The sequence below is a fragment of the Mastigoproctus giganteus genome, chromosome 10, assembly GCF_048544385.1.
Source record: "Mastigoproctus giganteus isolate SK-2022 chromosome 10, ASM4854438v1, whole genome shotgun sequence".
Lineage (NCBI taxonomy): Eukaryota > Metazoa > Arthropoda > Arachnida > Uropygi > Thelyphonidae > Mastigoproctus > Mastigoproctus giganteus.
Window position 1 is genome coordinate 90398964 of NC_143584.1, and position 17814 is coordinate 90416777.

Below are 17814 nucleotides of genomic sequence, written 5' to 3' on the forward strand. Positions count from 1 at the left end.
GCTATGACATACCTTTTATTACATTAAAATGTATAAGAACAACTAGGTCCAATTGTTTTAAATTATAAATAATTGAATTAATTGAAGAGGTCTCAATATTGAATTAATTGAAGAGGACTCAATATTTTCTTACAAAGCCCTTCATAATGAAGCCTTGAGGTAAGCCTCTTCAATTAATTTAATCTTTTGTTACAATAAAAAGATCTATATTACACATCATTAATAGTACAAGTGTTGAAATATTCAGATAATTAAACTTTCTTCCATAATATTTTTAATAATGAAAGTATTGAGTTTATTTTAAAAAGAACCTTTTACAGTATTTAAATGTAATCTGAATAATAAAGATATTTAATTCTAAGAAAATTTCACACCTCAATAAATAAGTCATCCTTAAATTAAATTATATGAAATTGCAAGTCTAATAAGAAAGTCAGTGTGTTACATTAAAATAGCATTATATGACATTATCTTCATCACTTCTGTTCCCAAATGCTCAATAAAAAACCACACATATTAACTGAAAATGATCAAAACGTTAGCAGGTTTCAAATTAAAATAAATAAAATTAACTACACCTTAATCTTCATGGAATCCAATTGTTACACATGAAAAATTGAATAAAATAAGCATCTGATCTTTGGACAGCTGTCTTATCTCACTACTAAGGACTAGAGCTGTTTGTTTTATTTCATTAAGCTGATTTATCGGGTACATACTGAGATTGATATAAATAGAAGTGCATGCTTGCAAGTTGAATATTAAATATTGCCCCACATAATACAGATATTTTGAAGCTGCCAAATTAAAATATCAGTTATTACCGATATCAATCCCATTCAGTTATGAATGGTACTTTTCAAAATACTAATATTTGCATTTTTATTACATAATTTTGTAATCAGTGAGTCAAAGAATATATCTGATTGTCACTTTAATTTCCATCACATACCCAATACCCATTTTTAACATATGACTATCAAAATATTTCCAATTTAACCCAGCAGTGGTGGTGCAAATCTTAAAACAAACAGTGGAACAGCACCTGAGAGTTATTTATTTTTTTTTTAATTTTTAGAAAAAAAAATAAAATAAAAAAACTTTGCCATTTTTGTATTGTTCATGGATTATATTTCAGCTTTCTTAAAAGATTGCAATACTCATTGTATGGTTCTTTTATTTTTTAATATATTTTTTAAAAATGTAGTTTATTTTTTATCACTTGTTATTATCAAAATCACAAAAAATATTAATTCTTCTGAAAATTAAAAATATATATATTAGTCAGAAATATAGAGTGAATCGATTATTCTTATCCATTTTCCAGTTGAAAGACCATTAATTGCACAAAATTTTAAATATGCATATTTCTGCTTATGCTATGTACAAATACTTTAAAAAAGTTTTTTTAAAAATATGTGCATATAGACATAATTGGACACTTCAAATGTCATTTTTTCAAAATATTATTTCAAAGCTGGCACACTTTAAAACATGCAATACCTACTTATATTTCTTCCTGTAGCAATGTCCATCTTGCTACTAAAAAGATGTAGAAACATTTCTACATCTTTACTATGTGAAAACAATAACAGAATCTTTCAAAAACAACTCCTGTGTGACTGTAGATGTTTACTTGTGGGATTGGAAAGGCAATTAATCTTAAACAATGACTTTGAAAAGTTCCTGCAGTACTTTTCACACAAATGGAAAACCTGTTGCACAAACAGTAGTGTGGCACCTGATAGGTGCTTGCATTCAATTACACCGAAACTGTATTTAAAAAATAAAAAATAAAAATCAGGAACTACTACAGTAAAAGTTTGACTATATTTAGGAAGCTAGAAATAATTCCAAAATTTTAATTATTAATTAAAGGGCAATCGGGAATGTTAGTTTTGAAAGGTATCTATCAGACTGCACCACCACTACGAGGTTAACAAATTATATACTTTAACCCTGAAGTGATAGACCTATACCTACAAGGCATAACTCAAAAATAACAAGCCCACATTACCTGTTAGTTGAAGATAAAAATCAGATTTTCTGTACGTTCCTAAATGTAGACAAATTTTTACATGATATAGTTTTTAATTTTTTTTTTTTTTTTTTATTGGTTTCCCACAGTTATAATGTGAGAAGACCTGCCCAGTCTAGTGCTACCATGTTTGGTACAAGATATTTCTCATGTTTTTTGCTAGCTATTATTTACTTTCTGTCTAGCTTGAGAAATATTTAGTCTTGAAGTTATATATTACTGTTTATGCATAAGTTTTTTTATAACTATACTTGTTTCAAAGTGTGTTTGAATGTTTTTCATCACATTTGTGACAGTTATTCGGCAGTTTGATATTTCTCTTCAATAAGTTAGATACCGGGCTTTCTTCTCTCCTTCATTATTATTTATTGATATATTTGGAAAACTCTAATGCATTAAGGGATTAAGCCTCAAGCTGCAAAAGAGATTAGACTATGTGCATTTTAGTGCAATTGCATCATTTATACACAGCTAATTATAGATTAACAAATTTGCAATAGCAGCATCGTTTAAGTTACACCTCATATTGTGAATATTTTCACGACGAGTTGCCATGACATTGCACTACTTCGAATAAGTAACGCTTCACCCGAAGGAGAAGACTGTTGTTACTTATTCCCAGTGGATAGACGGCACCGTTTCAGGGCTATTTGGCCCTTCTTCGGTGGGTGGGTAGGTACCCAAGTGATGTAATGATGACAAACAGTTCGATACCCACCCACTGAAGAAGGGCCAAATAGCCCTGAAACGATGCCATCTGGGTGGTGGTATCTATCCACTGAGAATAAGTAACAAGTCTTCTCCTTCAGGTGAAGCATTACTTATTCGAAGTAGTGCAATGTCATGGCAAATCGTCGTGAAGATATTCACAATATGAGATGTAACTTAAACGATGCCGCTATTGCAAATTTGCTAATCTATAATTAGCTGTGTATAAATAATGCAATTGCACTAAAATACACATATTTGGAAAAATAAAGATGTATTATTTTTCTTCAATCACAGTGTATGAACACATATTGGAAAACAGTAAGAATAAAGGAAATGTGATAATGCAAGAAGTTAGATACAAAATATAAGTTTATAAGTAACTAATATATATGTATGTATGGGTACATATATATGCGTAAACTACTTTCAAATAAAAAAGTAACGAAATACATAGTTTGCAATGTTTAGTTTGTCTGCATGCAATAACTTTTTCATGCACTATGAAAACACACAAGGATAGATTCATTCAGGATAGAGAGTTAGCCACGTTTAAATTTTAGTACAGTAAACCCCCGCTATTCGCGTATTTGCGGTCGCTGATTTAATATAAAATGAAACCTAAAAAATGTGAATTTTAAAGTCCCATGAACATTTTCCGCCATAAAAAAACGTGGGCGTGGCTAAAATTATCTTTCCCGGTCAAAACAGTGCTCAGTGGGTGGGGAGAGAGGGGTGACAAAATCGCGAGCGTGGATGTTTCTCGCTAATCCTTGTTCAGTATGTGCTATGCGCTTGTCATGAAGGTTTTGTCATTTGCTTTTAATTTATATACTTATAAATTGAATAAATTTATCAATTTATAAATTGATATGCTTACAAAAGTGATAAATCTACCGTTTTGCAGTGTAAAACAGACTTTTCGAGCGTGTTAACGGAAGAAAGTGACTTTATTTGGACAAGTTATTTCTAACCCGTACAAAAATATGGCTACAAATAATAGGGGAAATGTGAAAAGATCAAAGAAGATGATGACATTAGCGAATAAAATTGAGTTATTAGACAATTTCTAATGGTGAAAGTGTCTCCTCAGTGGCAAAACATTATAAAATCAATCAGTCAACGGTACGATCAATCAAAAAATCGGAAGAAAAAATCCGCCGTAGTGTCCGTGAAAACGCGCTAATTGCTTCAAAAATTTGCTCTGTAACTCGTGATGTTAAATTAGAAAAAAATGGAAAAGGCTTTAAATCTGTGGATAGAAGACCGAACTCAAAATAAAATTCAGTTAAGTTCACTCATCATTCGTGAAAAGGCAAAACACCTTTATCAACACTTTAGCGAAACACTTATCCCGCCAGTGATAGCACCGGCGGGATAAGTGTTTTAGCTTTAGCAAAGCCGCTGGATTGAAAGATTTGTTTGAAATTTCTAATAAATATTACATTTAATATTAAATTGTTTCTTATTTTCATTTCGATGCCATATGCTTGCATTTCACTATGTACAATAGTCATATTATGAAGGTACATATATATATTTTTTTTTTTTTTTTTTTTATGTGAACCCCAAACACGAGAGGTATTAGAACCTATAGTACTTAGTACCGTGCTTGGGTTCAAGCACGGTACTAAGTACTATAGGTTCTAATACCTCTCGTCTATAATACATACATAGACAAAATTTTCTTATATATTTCATACTTTGGAATGGAACCCCTTTATTACTATGGGAGCCATAACTCAGTATTTGCGTTTCCAGTATTTGTGGCATTTCTCAGGAACGTAACCCCCGCGAATAACAGGGGTTTACTGTACTTCACTGCATGCCAAATTTTGAAAATATAAATAAATAATGGTACTAGTATATACATTTTTAAACAAATTATACACATAATAATCAGAAATATATGCATGCACTCAAATTGTGTTTAACAGTCTTCCATTTTCCAGTGGAAAATGGTAGACACTAACAGTTTCATCTTTGTTTTCAGCAGAATTAATATTTTTTTGTTTTGTTGAAAATAAAAGGTGTAAAAACACAGCATTTCTTTGAATGTTTAATTTTTCATTAAAAGCTAAAGAACTGCATACATTAAGTATTGCAACCTATTAAGAAAAGATGAAATATTGGTTTTCTCCAAGCAGAATTCAAAAAACCATAAACTTTTCCAAGAAATTAAAAAGAAAGTTTAGACCTGTCGAGTTGTGCACTACCATCTTTTCACACTAGGGGTGCATCACTATGTCCTTCAGACTGATAAAAACAGTTTAACTTGGACTAATAATAAATAACTTAATATAACAATCTCATATCTTATGTTAATGGTCATTCAAATGAAACACTTTTGGAAAAAACAGTTAGGATGTAACAACTTACCGCACCTGTAAACACCCTCTAGGATTGGGGTGTAAACATATATGCTGGATACTTAACATTAGGCAGAAATGGTAGCTGAAGTTTGCTTTTGCTTGCTGTGAACAACACGGATATGTCCAAGTATGCCCAGAGTACAGTGATGCAATTTTGGGGGGGCAGAGGTGTTAGCACACAGGCCACTACATTGATAATGTGCCAAATTCATGTCATCCCATGTGCAATCTTTATTGTGTCCATGAGTTGATTTGCATACTGTGTGGACTACTTCCATTACTGAAGAGGCTTTTAAGAATTAAAACAGCATCAGCAAAGGCATATGATGCAATAAAGCATGCTTATACAGCATAAGCCAAAAAAAAAAAAAAACTTCCCACTTCCCCATCCATGTCCATTTGCTATATGATGGGATCTATCCCAAATCTCTCTAAAGGAATGAAAAGTGCCAAACTAACTATGTAATTAAGGATTTAGGTGAAGAGGGTAAATAACCAGTGAACATTTGTCATCATATGTTAGTCATGTGTATGGTGAACTGTTTAAAATGTGCCACAACCACAGAGCAGCTAGACAGCTTTGCACATGGCATGGTGTTTCTCTGTGATAACATAAAACTTATGCTGCCAATGATATCCAGACCAAGGTGCAATTACCCATTTTCTTGTTTTGTTCTCCCCACCTCACAACTACCAAAAAGACACTCAGAGGTTTCTGCTTTCATTTGGATAATGAAAAGGAGACTATTACACAGTTTTACTAACAGCCAGTTAAGTTCCACAGAGAAGGGGACTGGTCTGATGGACTAGATGTTTAAATGCCACAAGTACTTAAAACAGTTAACTCTTTATTAGAGTGTTTCATTTGAATTCCCCTTACACAAACATTATCGCCTTGATATATACCACCAAAGCTGGTGTATATAAAGTCCAAAGCTGATAATTATTTTGAAGTAAAATGAAATTTCATGGGAAATATCTTCTAGTACTTAAATAATGTTGATGCAAATTATTTAAATACTACTATTGTTGACCACCTAGTCAGAGTGATTTTCTTTAATTTTGTTGAGAGTACCTAGTTTTATAAAATCAAGTAAAGCTTGCCATTTAAATACTTCCCCCCCCCCATAATGCTATTTGATTGTTTGTTTCAGTATTCACAAGAAAATTGAGAAAATAAAAATTTATTCAGAATTTTCTTGATCTTTAACTCAAATTTAATTTAAACAGCAAATTTACAAATTAATAAGCAATCACTTGTTGTTCATCTGTGTACATAGTGCATTATTTTTGTTTCCCAATAATGAACTAAAAAAACTACTACTAAGTAGTTTGATTTTTGTAAAAGCTACTTGCCTAAGCCATCTTACACAGCTGTTCTAGTGAAGTAGTCTCATTTCATAAAATGACTCTCCCAACATAACTAAATTTCAGGATGCTATATCTATCTCCAAAATTCAAAAATTTTGAGAAGACTTTTTTTAGATATGCATAAATAAGAAAAGTAATGAGTGAAACAACATGAGTGCTTTTTATTTTCTAATTATCATTATTCCTTTATTATTATTACCACCCCTAAGTAAATGCAGTTTGACTTCACTATGTCTGTTCTTTTAATGCTGTGAATATAAAAGTATAAACTAAGTATGGGAAATATCAGACTAAAGTAATAAGTATTAATAATACGTTTTTATGTGTTTAAGTACTTAAGCAGTTCAAAAGTTAGAAAAACAAAACATTTTTTTTTTTCTTCCCAATAATGCATAATCCATACCATTCAAGGAAAGTATTTCTGGATACAAGTTAAGATGCACAGAAACATCTCTACATATGTTTGTAAGCCACCAAGTCATACTTTGAAAGTAATTCCTCTGTTGAGGAGAAAAATTTGTGCAGTATTTTGACTTTCGATACCATTTAAAATACAGAAAATCTACTGTGTATTAAACGTATAGGAGAAAAAATTATACAGTTTAAACTCTGAATTAGAAATGCTTCATGTGCAGCAAGCAAAAAGGGGAAAAAATACATATCTTCTGATGAGCACACATGCAAATATATACATACACTAACTATTGGGTTTTACTTAAAAACTGAAGAGTCATTAGCATAATAATTCCCACTTTTAACTTGATAAATCTTTTATATGTGCCATTCAACATTGCCGCAACTTCCGTCCTAATTTAGATATTTCTATAATCTACTTATTTACTATATATATTTTTTTTTTTTTTTTAATTGTTTAGGATGAAAGTGGGACTGCAGGACCTTTTCAATATTAGCAATATTAGGATTCCTTCATTTACAGGTGGAAAAGGTAGGAATTAAGTCACTTTTGGTAATTATATGAACCGGTATAAAACAAAAACAAACAACTGATTTAAACAATAAATGGCTGAACACATGGTAGGGGGAAGGCATCACCAGAGAGCAATGTATTGCATACATCCTGCCTCTGACATGTTGCTCCTGTTCAGTATAATAAAATAAATGGCACTCACATAGCATTCTGTAATGCTGTTTGAACCAAGACATCTAATCAGGTGTCTTCCTCTACTTTGTCCTGTTACTTATTGTCTACTGATGAACTACCAATATACCTGCGGTTTTCATTTCTACCCTACTATCGATGTACAGGTGCAAAGCTGGGAGATATGGGGAGGGGGGGAGAAAAAGCTTTTATTATTAAGAAAAATTTATAGTAAAACAACTTTTCTTCTTTGCCTCACTCAATATCTTAAACTATCACCACCATTTTCCTAGTTGCAAGTGTGCCAAATATAGTTAAAGGGAACATACAACAGACAATTTTGCACTTACATAATTTAGTCTTAATAAGAATCTTTATAATTTTGAGCATTTAACCGTAGCATTACATGAATATAATAAATATACAAGAAAAAATGAGAACAATCTCAACAGTATTTTGGGATCTGGGAGAAAAGTAGGGGAAAAAGATGGTGATGGATACACGTTGGAGAGGGCTGATAAGTGCACTCACATACATCCAAGTATGTCTGTGTGTGTTTAGGCCATGAATCCTGGGAGAACAGCCATTCCTTACAAGGAATACACAGGTATATATGGATAACTTTGCTTACTCATCAATTCCATTCTAAGAAACCCAGTTTCTTCTTTTTCCAGTCTCATAAAAAATATCTGTAATGCCAGAGTGTGTATTTCTGAATGGCCGAACAACACTTCTCCCCAAGAGAAGTCCGTACCTAGTCCAACTAATGAGCTGTATTATGTTAGAAACATGGTATGTACAAGGCAAGGAGCAACTCATTGTCAAGGAGGCACTGGAGATATGATAGGTGATGATGGACGAAGATGGTGCATCAATGGGTTTCAGTCTTTCACCAGTCTATAAATGTGATGCTGAGCTCCGTGTTCACTTGTAGATACTTCAAACACATAGGCTATGCACAATAGTGTGTCTTGTGTGTCTCTGTTAGTTACCACCTGTAAAGATACATATAAAATTTAATGTGTATGCAATTCTTAATCACAGGTCAATAAAGGCAATAACAGCAATGGCTTTTACTCACAAACATGAGTAAAATTCAATGAAGTATATAGTATAAGCTTTAATTTTTGTAATTTACTTCTATATCTGGTTGGTTATAAATGCATAATTAAAAAAACTGCTTTACAGACATAAATTAAAAATGGACTATCATGTAAAACTACCAGTGTATGATGAAAGTTCACTATATGCTTAAAGTGAAATTTTGCCACAGTTTAATTTTAACTTTTTTGAAAGTTAAAATTTGAGCTTTTTAGTGTTGCCAACACCATTTTCAGTTGCCATTAATTGCATATGAGGAGAAGAGACCAGAATTTAAAAATAGGAAGTGTTCAGGGAGCTTAAACCTGATTTGGGTGACAAAGGAGCATATGTTATTCATATTCCATATATTGGAAATTTCTACTGGTAATCTAACATTAAGAAGTTTTTCACATTCACGCTTAAATTTTTTTTGTATACCATTTGACGTGCAATTTATTGATTAAAAAGTTTAATTAATATATCATCCAGTTTATGGGAAGAATGGGTGAAATGTACAGCCAATTCATAACCACAGCTTTCACAACCTTGCCAGTAAAAGTGTATCATTCATAATATGATACAGGTTGCCCTGGCAGCCTGTCTGCATTGCTCAGAAAACTTCATATCTGACTGCACAATTACTCCCAGGTTCTTTTTCATTTTCTACCACCTTAAGTGTAGTACCACATAGTTGGTACGTTTCTCTGGGGTTACTTCTACCCATATGCAGTACTTTGCATTTGTCAAGGTTAAACTTCAGTTGCCACTTCTCAGCCCATCTGCCCAAATTTTCTATATCCTGTTGCAGTAGCATGCTGCCATTACTGTCATTAACAACCCTGCCAACCTTTGTATCAACTGCAAACTGCGATACTAAGCCTGATATACTTTCATCAATATCATTGATAAATATACAAAACAACAGTGGTCTAAACCCTGTGGGACTCCACTAATAACATCAGTCCATGAAGAGCAGCACCCATTGATTACCACCCTCTGTCTTCTCCCACTAAACCATCCTTTTATCCATTGTAGCAACTTACGCTTAATACCATTCTGCTCCAATTTGTACAGTAGTCTTCCACGTGCAACAGTGTCAAAAGCTTTCCTCAAGTATATGATATCAAAATTATTTTTTGCATCTCGTTCCTTTGTAACCACATCATAATAACCAATCAAATTTATTAGACACAACACTTTCCATGCTATGTCTGAATTATTGCTGCAGTCTTGTCTAGATGATCCTGCAATGCATCTTTGACCAGTGGCTCCATTATTTTACCCGGAACAGAAGTTAAACTAACTGGTCTGTAATTACTCGTGTCACCCTTCAATCCCCCTTTGTGAATTGGGGATATATTTGCACATCTCCAGTCCGTGGGAACCTCCCCCGAATCCAAGGATGCTCTCATAATTATGGCTAAGGGTTTGCTTACTTCCTTTGCCGCCTCCTTTAATATAACTGGATAGATGCCATCCACCCCAGGTGCCTTCCTTATGTTTAACCTCAACAATTTCTTGTCCACTTTTCTCTGTTATTACAAAATCATTAAGCACCCTGCTACAATTTGATAACCTTCTGGCATTTTCAATCCTTAATAATTCCTCATGTGTGAATGTAGATGCAAAATACTCATTCAGTTTGTTTGCTATCTGAGCAGGATCATCAACAGTCGAACCATCGATATCAAGTGGACCAATCAAATTCATCCCCTTTCTTTTAGAGTTTTTATAAGAAAAGAAATCCTTGCTGTTTTTCTTAGCATCCTTTGCCAAAGATTTCTTGTAATCTGCCTTCGCCTGCTTAAACTCCTATGTGACTTGATTACAGACTGGCTTATATCTGCCATAGGCTTCTGAGTCGCTTGATAATTTATATGCATCCCATGCATTTTTCTTCTCTGTCATGAGTCTCATTAGTTCATTTGATAACCATTTAGGCCTAAACCCTGAACAATATTTCTTAATAGGCATGAAACTTTTACTAGCTTCCACGATTAATTCCTTGAATGCTTCCCACTTAGAATTTGTTGTTGGTAATATCATCAGTTGATCCCACTGTACAGAATATAAAAGCTGTCTGAGACCACTGTACTCACCTTTATGGAAGCAAAAACCCTTCTCTTTACCCCTGATGGTAATTGTATCTTTCAGTAAATCCCACATCAGTACATTGTGATCACTGCACCTAGTGGTTCCTTTATCTGCAAATTCTTAATACACGAATGATCACTGCTGATAATCAGATCAAGAGTATTACCCTCTCTGGTTGCCTCTCAAACATGCTGCTGCAGAAAACAATCATCCAATAAATCCACAGAAGTCTTACTAGTGTGCGAGTGACCAACCCACAAATTCCAGTCCATATCTGGGAAGTTAAAATCCCCCATTATAAGACATTCAGATTTACTAGCCCACTATTTCTCTGTACAACTGTTCATTGTACTCATTCAATTCATTAGGCCTATAACACACTCCTACTCTTATTTTTGCTTTTGCAGTGCTTATGTCACACCAAACTGACTCAATGGGGTTTTGCCAATGATATATAGGAATTTTACTAGCAGGGAAAAGGAGGTGATTGTCTCTCTGTATAAGGCAATGGTCAGGCCATGCCTTGAGTACTGCGTACAGGTCTGGAGGCCTCATTTTAGGAAGGATGTAGATTTGCTTGAGCGTGTACAGAGAAGGCAACAAGATTGGCGAGGGGAATGAAGGGATCATCTTACCAAGAGAGGCTTAAGTTCTGCAAATTGAAATGGCTGGAGACTAGGCACCTGCATGGTGATCTGATTGAGGTGTATAAGGCCTTGAATGGGTTGAGCATGCTGAATTCTGATGGGATTCTTCCACTTGTTCAGATTACAAACCTAAGGGGGCATAAATTCAAATTAAGGAAAGGCAGATATAGAATAGATGTACGAAAATTTGCCTTTAGCCAGCGGGTGGTTAGTTGCTGGAACAAATTTCCATCTGTCATTGTGGAAGTTGATAGGTTAAATAAATTTAAGGAGGAACTGGACAAACATTTAGAGGGAATGATTGTGAGGGTATTTTTATTTTTATTTTTTTTTTTGGCTGATTCTGCATGAGCAAATACACTTGCTTTCTTGCATCACATGCCACTACTACTACTGCTACTAATATGTGCCAGTGTTGAAATTTGAGCATGTTATGATTGTCGTAACATAAACAGTAAATTCTGTAATATCGTAAAAGGAAAATACTGGAAAGGTTTTTCAGCCTTCTTAAAGCCATCAAGGAAGAAACAAGTTCTACCATAAATTAGACAGTAAGATATAATAAGGTTGTTAGAACTTGCTTTTCTGATGGACCAGAAGTTTAAAGAACTGAATTTGGAATTGCAAGGTCAGAATCATGAAATTGCAAATTTGATATGTCCAATAAATGTACTCAGAAACCCATTAGAATTGTAGGTTAAGAATCTGAGCATTGTTCTTATTCATTTTTAAGCCCTACAATTTATGGTTACAGTCAGTGATGAAAAAGGTTTGATTCTACTTCTTTTATTCATCACCTCAATACTCTTTTAGGAGAGTTCAATAAGATATTTTGTGAATTTTCTGTATTGAACTATAGTTATGTTTGTATTGAATCTATTCCTTCAAATAGATCCCTGATTCTGGGTACATTTTTCAGAATGCATAACACAAAAGTCCTTACTGACAAAAAATAAGTCTTCAGAATGACATTATATTCAAGTCTCGTGCAGCTGCCCTTAACTTTTGGAATAATTTGGTTTTTGAAACAATACAATGTACTTCAAAATGATACTCTGAATATAAATTCCTGTTTTGAATCTACCTACTTGTATGAATCTCTGTCATAAACGTTATCAAAAGAAAGAGCCAGTCATCCATATATCATCCACCTTGATTACAACCTCAGATCAGCTTGTTCTAATTATATATCTAATTTTGATAATTCTGGTGATAACAATGTCAAATTTTTCTTTTCATTATATGGGTTCAAAATAAAATTTCTAAGCATATAGAGACATTCAGAATGGCCGAAGGTTGATGTTGCCTTTATTCCCCCTTTCTTATATGCTACTTAAATAATGTTCTTTCATTATAATGAAAATAATAAATTCAAGCTAAGAATTATGAAAAAATGAATTATGAAAAAAAAGAAAGAAAAACACTAAATCACGTTACAAATAACAGAAAATTCCTAATATCATTTTAAGGTTAAACTTAGTAAGGTTTACCAACTTTAACCTTAATAATACAGCAGGAATTTCTGTATTTAGAATGTGGTTTACTTTTTTTTTTTTTTTTTTTTTTTTCATTCTTTTCATAATCCTCAGTAATAATAATAATCCTTACCACATCATTCTCTATAGTTCTGAAGCTCCTTAAATAAATCTGCACAAACAATAAAGTTTGAGTTTTTCAGTTAATTATATATGGATAAGTTCATTTCTCCAAAGCAGAAGACAAATTTCAATATTGAAGAATCCATTCTCAAAAATCATTTGATAAAAATTTATGATTTGCAAATAAGCTAATTCATGATTAGCGAGTTCACAAAAAACAGAAAGTACCCTACTTTCTGTTTTTGTTTTAGAAAACTAGAAAACCTTGTTTTCTAAACTCGATAATCAATCATGTATAATGTTTATTTTTTGTAAATATTTAACTTTGTGACAAGCACATACATCCAAAAAAGTGCTAATTCAGCCAAAAAAAAATTATCTACCAAAGTGACATAGATGTCAATTATAGTATTCCTCAATTATTGCATTTCCTCTTGATCTGCATTATTGCTTTGTTAATAAAGACATTTTGCCATAAACAAAAAAAAAAAAAAAAAAAAAAAGATATTTTCATTAAACCTAATTAATCCTTAAAAATATGAATTTAATATTATCAGGTTCTTTCTGTCAAAATATGGCAGTGCACTATAATCACAAGCTCTAGGAGTAACCTTGAAATTGTCAAGTGTCAATAAATAATGTATTAATTTCATTTTTGCTCTCCACTATTCTTATTGTCCTCTCACAGCAACAACTTATACTGTGTCCAAAGAAGGTAGGTGAGGTCAAACAAGAGAAAATGCACATATCCTAGGAGTTTTGTTTTAAAAATATGTTTTAAATGTAAAAAATGCATCATTCACAATTGTATTTGCAATATACTAAAAATGTAGAGGAAAACTGAACAAATCTGAATTATTTCTTCCAATAAAAATGTAGCATTTAGGGATGATGTGTTCCCTAGTATAAGGATGATTTCATGCCTGTTGCAAATTTTTTTGTTTGTGTATACCCTTCAACTTCTTAAATATATGCAAATGGTGCCCCTGATCAACCAAAAAAGGTTGGACAGCACTGCTGTATGCTTCTAAGATGGTTAGAATTAAAATGGTTCATTTCTAAATGTGTATCTGGAATCATTGTTGTCAATTCCAAGACTACAGAAATTAGAAAAATGTATGCAAATAAATAGTTCAATGAAATAAATAAAAAAATAAACCACTGGATTTGCTACACTAACCTAAGTAATAAAACTGAATTAATTAATCTATATCCTTTGGTAGTATGTCAGCTTAAAAAAAAAAAAACCCTGCAATTGAGTTAATGGTTCCTTTATTGCAGTGTGGGATATATATATTTTTTTTTTCTTGGTTTAACAGGCACATGAAGGACTTTTTCTTTATATGTGCAGGGTCAAATGATCCTGTGGACATGCATTTTAAAATTTAGCAAGAAATAATTTAAAACAGTTCGTTTTTTTTTATGTTGCCTTTACTTTCAGTGTGATTTTTCACAACTGTGAAAAATACTTTTCATATTAAAAACATACTTTATTAATTAATGTTCTGAAATTAAAACTCCCTTTAGACCTGTCAGTGAGGAAAATTCAAATCAGTGCAACTGGATACCATCCTATCAATAACAGGAGTGTCATGAACCGTGAAGTGCACATATAAGCATTTTGATTCCAGATGACAACTCAGTGTCACAAATCCAGAAAGCATTATTGATTGGAAGAAAGTATGCATCAGTAAAGCCAACTTGCTGTCAATAATTGTATATAACAAATGCCACTTAACATGTAAAATGCTGCATACTTATTTAGGATATATCATTGTGCATTGTAAGTCAATAAATTCAATAAGCCAATAAATTCAAAGATACGGCAAACGATAGAGCAATTCACTTACCTGGAGTATGGTAAAATTTTCTAAGACACTGTTCATCATGTATTTTTCTGGTAAATGCTTTAATTTATGGATGAAGTTGATCATATATTCACACATGGGAGACCGATGGATCCTATACACAAAACGGCCATTTTCAAACCTTGCATATTCTGTCTGAAAAGGTAAAACAGAGAGAGAAAGAGGGTGTGAGAGATCAAATACAGAGGGTAGGTGAGTAGATCTTAATTCCTAAACTTGAAATTAAATACATTTAGAACTAAGGTATATTTGTGAGCTGTAAAACATTAATGTATTAGCAAAACTTCATTTGTTTATGTAGCTGTAGGCATTCAGCCTTGGTAATGGTTGCAAGATTTTTTTCTACTTAAGTACTTTTTTTTATCTGTAATACAGCAATCCAACTTTAGAATGTATTCAATTTATAAATACAATACACCACTGTCTCATGGTCTTAGTTTTATGGTACCAAATCAATCAGACAATTGGGGAGGAGGAGAATAAATCTGTCAGATATTAAATTATAAGATATTAAGATATTACTCACATAATTTAATTTTATTGCTGAATAAGAAAGGTTAAAGGTTTCCTGGACTGGAAACAGAAGAAAAAGAAAGTCATATTTGGTAAATACAGGGGTTGCTGGATTTCAGTAATTTTGTGTTTGGCCAGAAAACTATGCACAAATAGCAGAGAACAACACATTGTTGCAAAGCAACTGGTCTTTGGAATTCCACTTTTCAGGTCTTTTTCATCAAACTGCAAGATAAATGTCTCAGAAATTCTTCCCTATAGAACTTTTATTAATTTTTTTTGTCTCTCTGGAATATATTCAGACAGAAAACGTCTCACAGTGAAAAAAATTGAGCAAATGTGGGCGTTATTCTGCTGTACAAACTCCCTACTATTTTTAAGATAATAATGCAAGTTAAATTTGTGTACAGTCAGTTGCAGGGTCCCCATTTGCTATTTTAAGATCAAATGTTCCACTCAAGGTTTTTCCAACACACACACATTCATTCAGTGCACTTAAATTTTGAAATGTGATGAGATGTGGAAACACAAGTAAACATGTTATGCTTTGCCACAGTGCCCTGTTGCCTCATACAACATATAAAAACAAGCATAATTTGGATATTTGGGGGGAGGATAAATAATAATAAATAAGGGACTCCCACAAGTGCTAAGGAAGATCATGCTTCACTAAATTATTAACTATTATGAGGTTGTCATCACAAAGGAACTGGAAGCAAAGAAATATTTTGACATCATATAAGATTTCAGTAAACCGTTTGAAACTCAACCACATGTACAACTTTTGTATAAGCTGAACAATGGGGGAAGGTACTACTATGGATAAAGTGACGTTAAAATAGTAACAGATAAAAAGTGGTTATAAATGGTCAGTGCTCTTCACGGACTAATGTGATGAGGGGAGCACACAGACATTGGTATTAGTCCTCTACTGTTTTAATATTCATTAAAGATACCCAAATGGTTGTCAGATGAACCAATGAGACCCATGGCAGAGAAGAAAAATGCATAGAATGCTTATAAATTATGAGGTGATAGAGAAACCTGCTGGAGATATAAAAATAATTTGAAAAAATGAAGTCACAAAGATGTTAATCTTTGTGACTTCATTAAGAGCAATTATGACACCTATTATGTAACATGCATATTATTAAATAGGCATGTCACACAATCTCTGGCAAAGCATGCAAACAAAAGTAGCAAAGACTTCTTTTTTTATGTAAACCCTAGGAGGAAGGGGATGAATCACATTAGTCTACTAGGTAAAAAAAAAAGTAAAGTGCAGCCATTATCAACCCACTGCAGGATGGAAGCCTCCTCAACAATTCATGCTGAGGGAAATAGACCATAATCTGCCACGCTGGTCCAGTGCGGGTTGGCAGATCGACCGTATTCAGCAGTCAGGGGCTTGAACCCTGGTCTACTCAAAGAGTGCGTGCTACTGCACTCCCGCTCCTGACCACTCGGCTACTGCCTTGTCTACTAGGTAGGAATTGTTTAACTATTGGTAATTCTGCTCAGATTGCTGATAAGCTGAATAGGTATTTTGCACCTTCATTCACACGTCAGGAATTTCTTTGGCATGGAGATGAAGTGTATCAAATTCAAACAGGAGCTAAACAATTTTGTGATAATTGAGAAGAAAGTGAAAGAGAAACTGTTAAAGCTAAAAGTAAACAAGGCACCTGGAGCTGATGGGATCTATCCAATTATATTAAGAAACAGCAGTAAAAGAAGTAAATATGCCTTTGATGCATAATTGAGATGATCCTTGGATTTGGGGTGGAGGGGGGAAATTAAGAGGTGAAGTAAGTAATTACAGACGTGTTATCTTGACTCCTGCTCCAGGGAAAAATAATGGAGCTACTGGTTAAAGAAGTAATGTAGAGCCATCTACACAGGAATGCAGTTATACTTCAGTTACAGCATAGATTTGTTAAGGGGCAATCTTGTACAACAATTTGAGTGGACATTATGATGTAGTAATAAAAGCACTGAATGCAAAAAAAAAAAAAAAATAAATAAATAAATAATTCTGACATCATGTACTTATATTTCAGAAAACCTTTTGATACTATACTGCATAAGACTGCTGTACAAATTGGAGCAGTGTGGCATCAGGTACAAGTTACTGCTAAGGGTAAAGGAATGGCTGAGTGGAGAAAGCAGAGTGGTTATCAGTGGGCACTGCTCTTCTTGGACTAATGTTATTGGTGGAGTCTCCCATGGTTCAGTACTAGGCCCATTGCTGTTTTTGATATTTATTAAGGGTTACCATTCTTAATGTTTAAGTTTGCAGACAACATGAAGATTGCCAGGTTAATGACAGTAATCGGGCTATACTAATGCAACAAGATCTAAAAAAATTAGGCACGTGGGCAGAGAAGTGGCAACTGAAGTTTAATAATGATAAATGGCACCAC

At 33.2% G+C, this 17814-nt stretch overlaps 1 protein-coding gene across 2 annotated transcripts in view; it reads right to left on the reverse strand.

Moving 5' to 3' along the window:
• Window positions 1-7099: 7099 nt before the first annotated feature.
• Window positions 7100-17814, reverse strand: part of sd (TEA domain transcription factor 1 homolog scalloped) — a 551305-nt gene continuing 540590 nt past the window's right edge. For both annotated transcript variants that reach the window (XM_090383888.1, XM_090383887.1), the window contains exons 11-12: window positions 14861-15013; window positions 7100-8583 (exon numbers count right to left, since the gene is read on the reverse strand). In XM_090383888.1, the coding sequence (XP_090240014.1) occupies window positions 8470-8583; window positions 14861-15013 (267 nt within the window). In that variant the 3' untranslated portion in view covers window positions 7100-8469. The remainder of the gene's footprint in view (window positions 8584-14860; window positions 15014-17814) is intronic.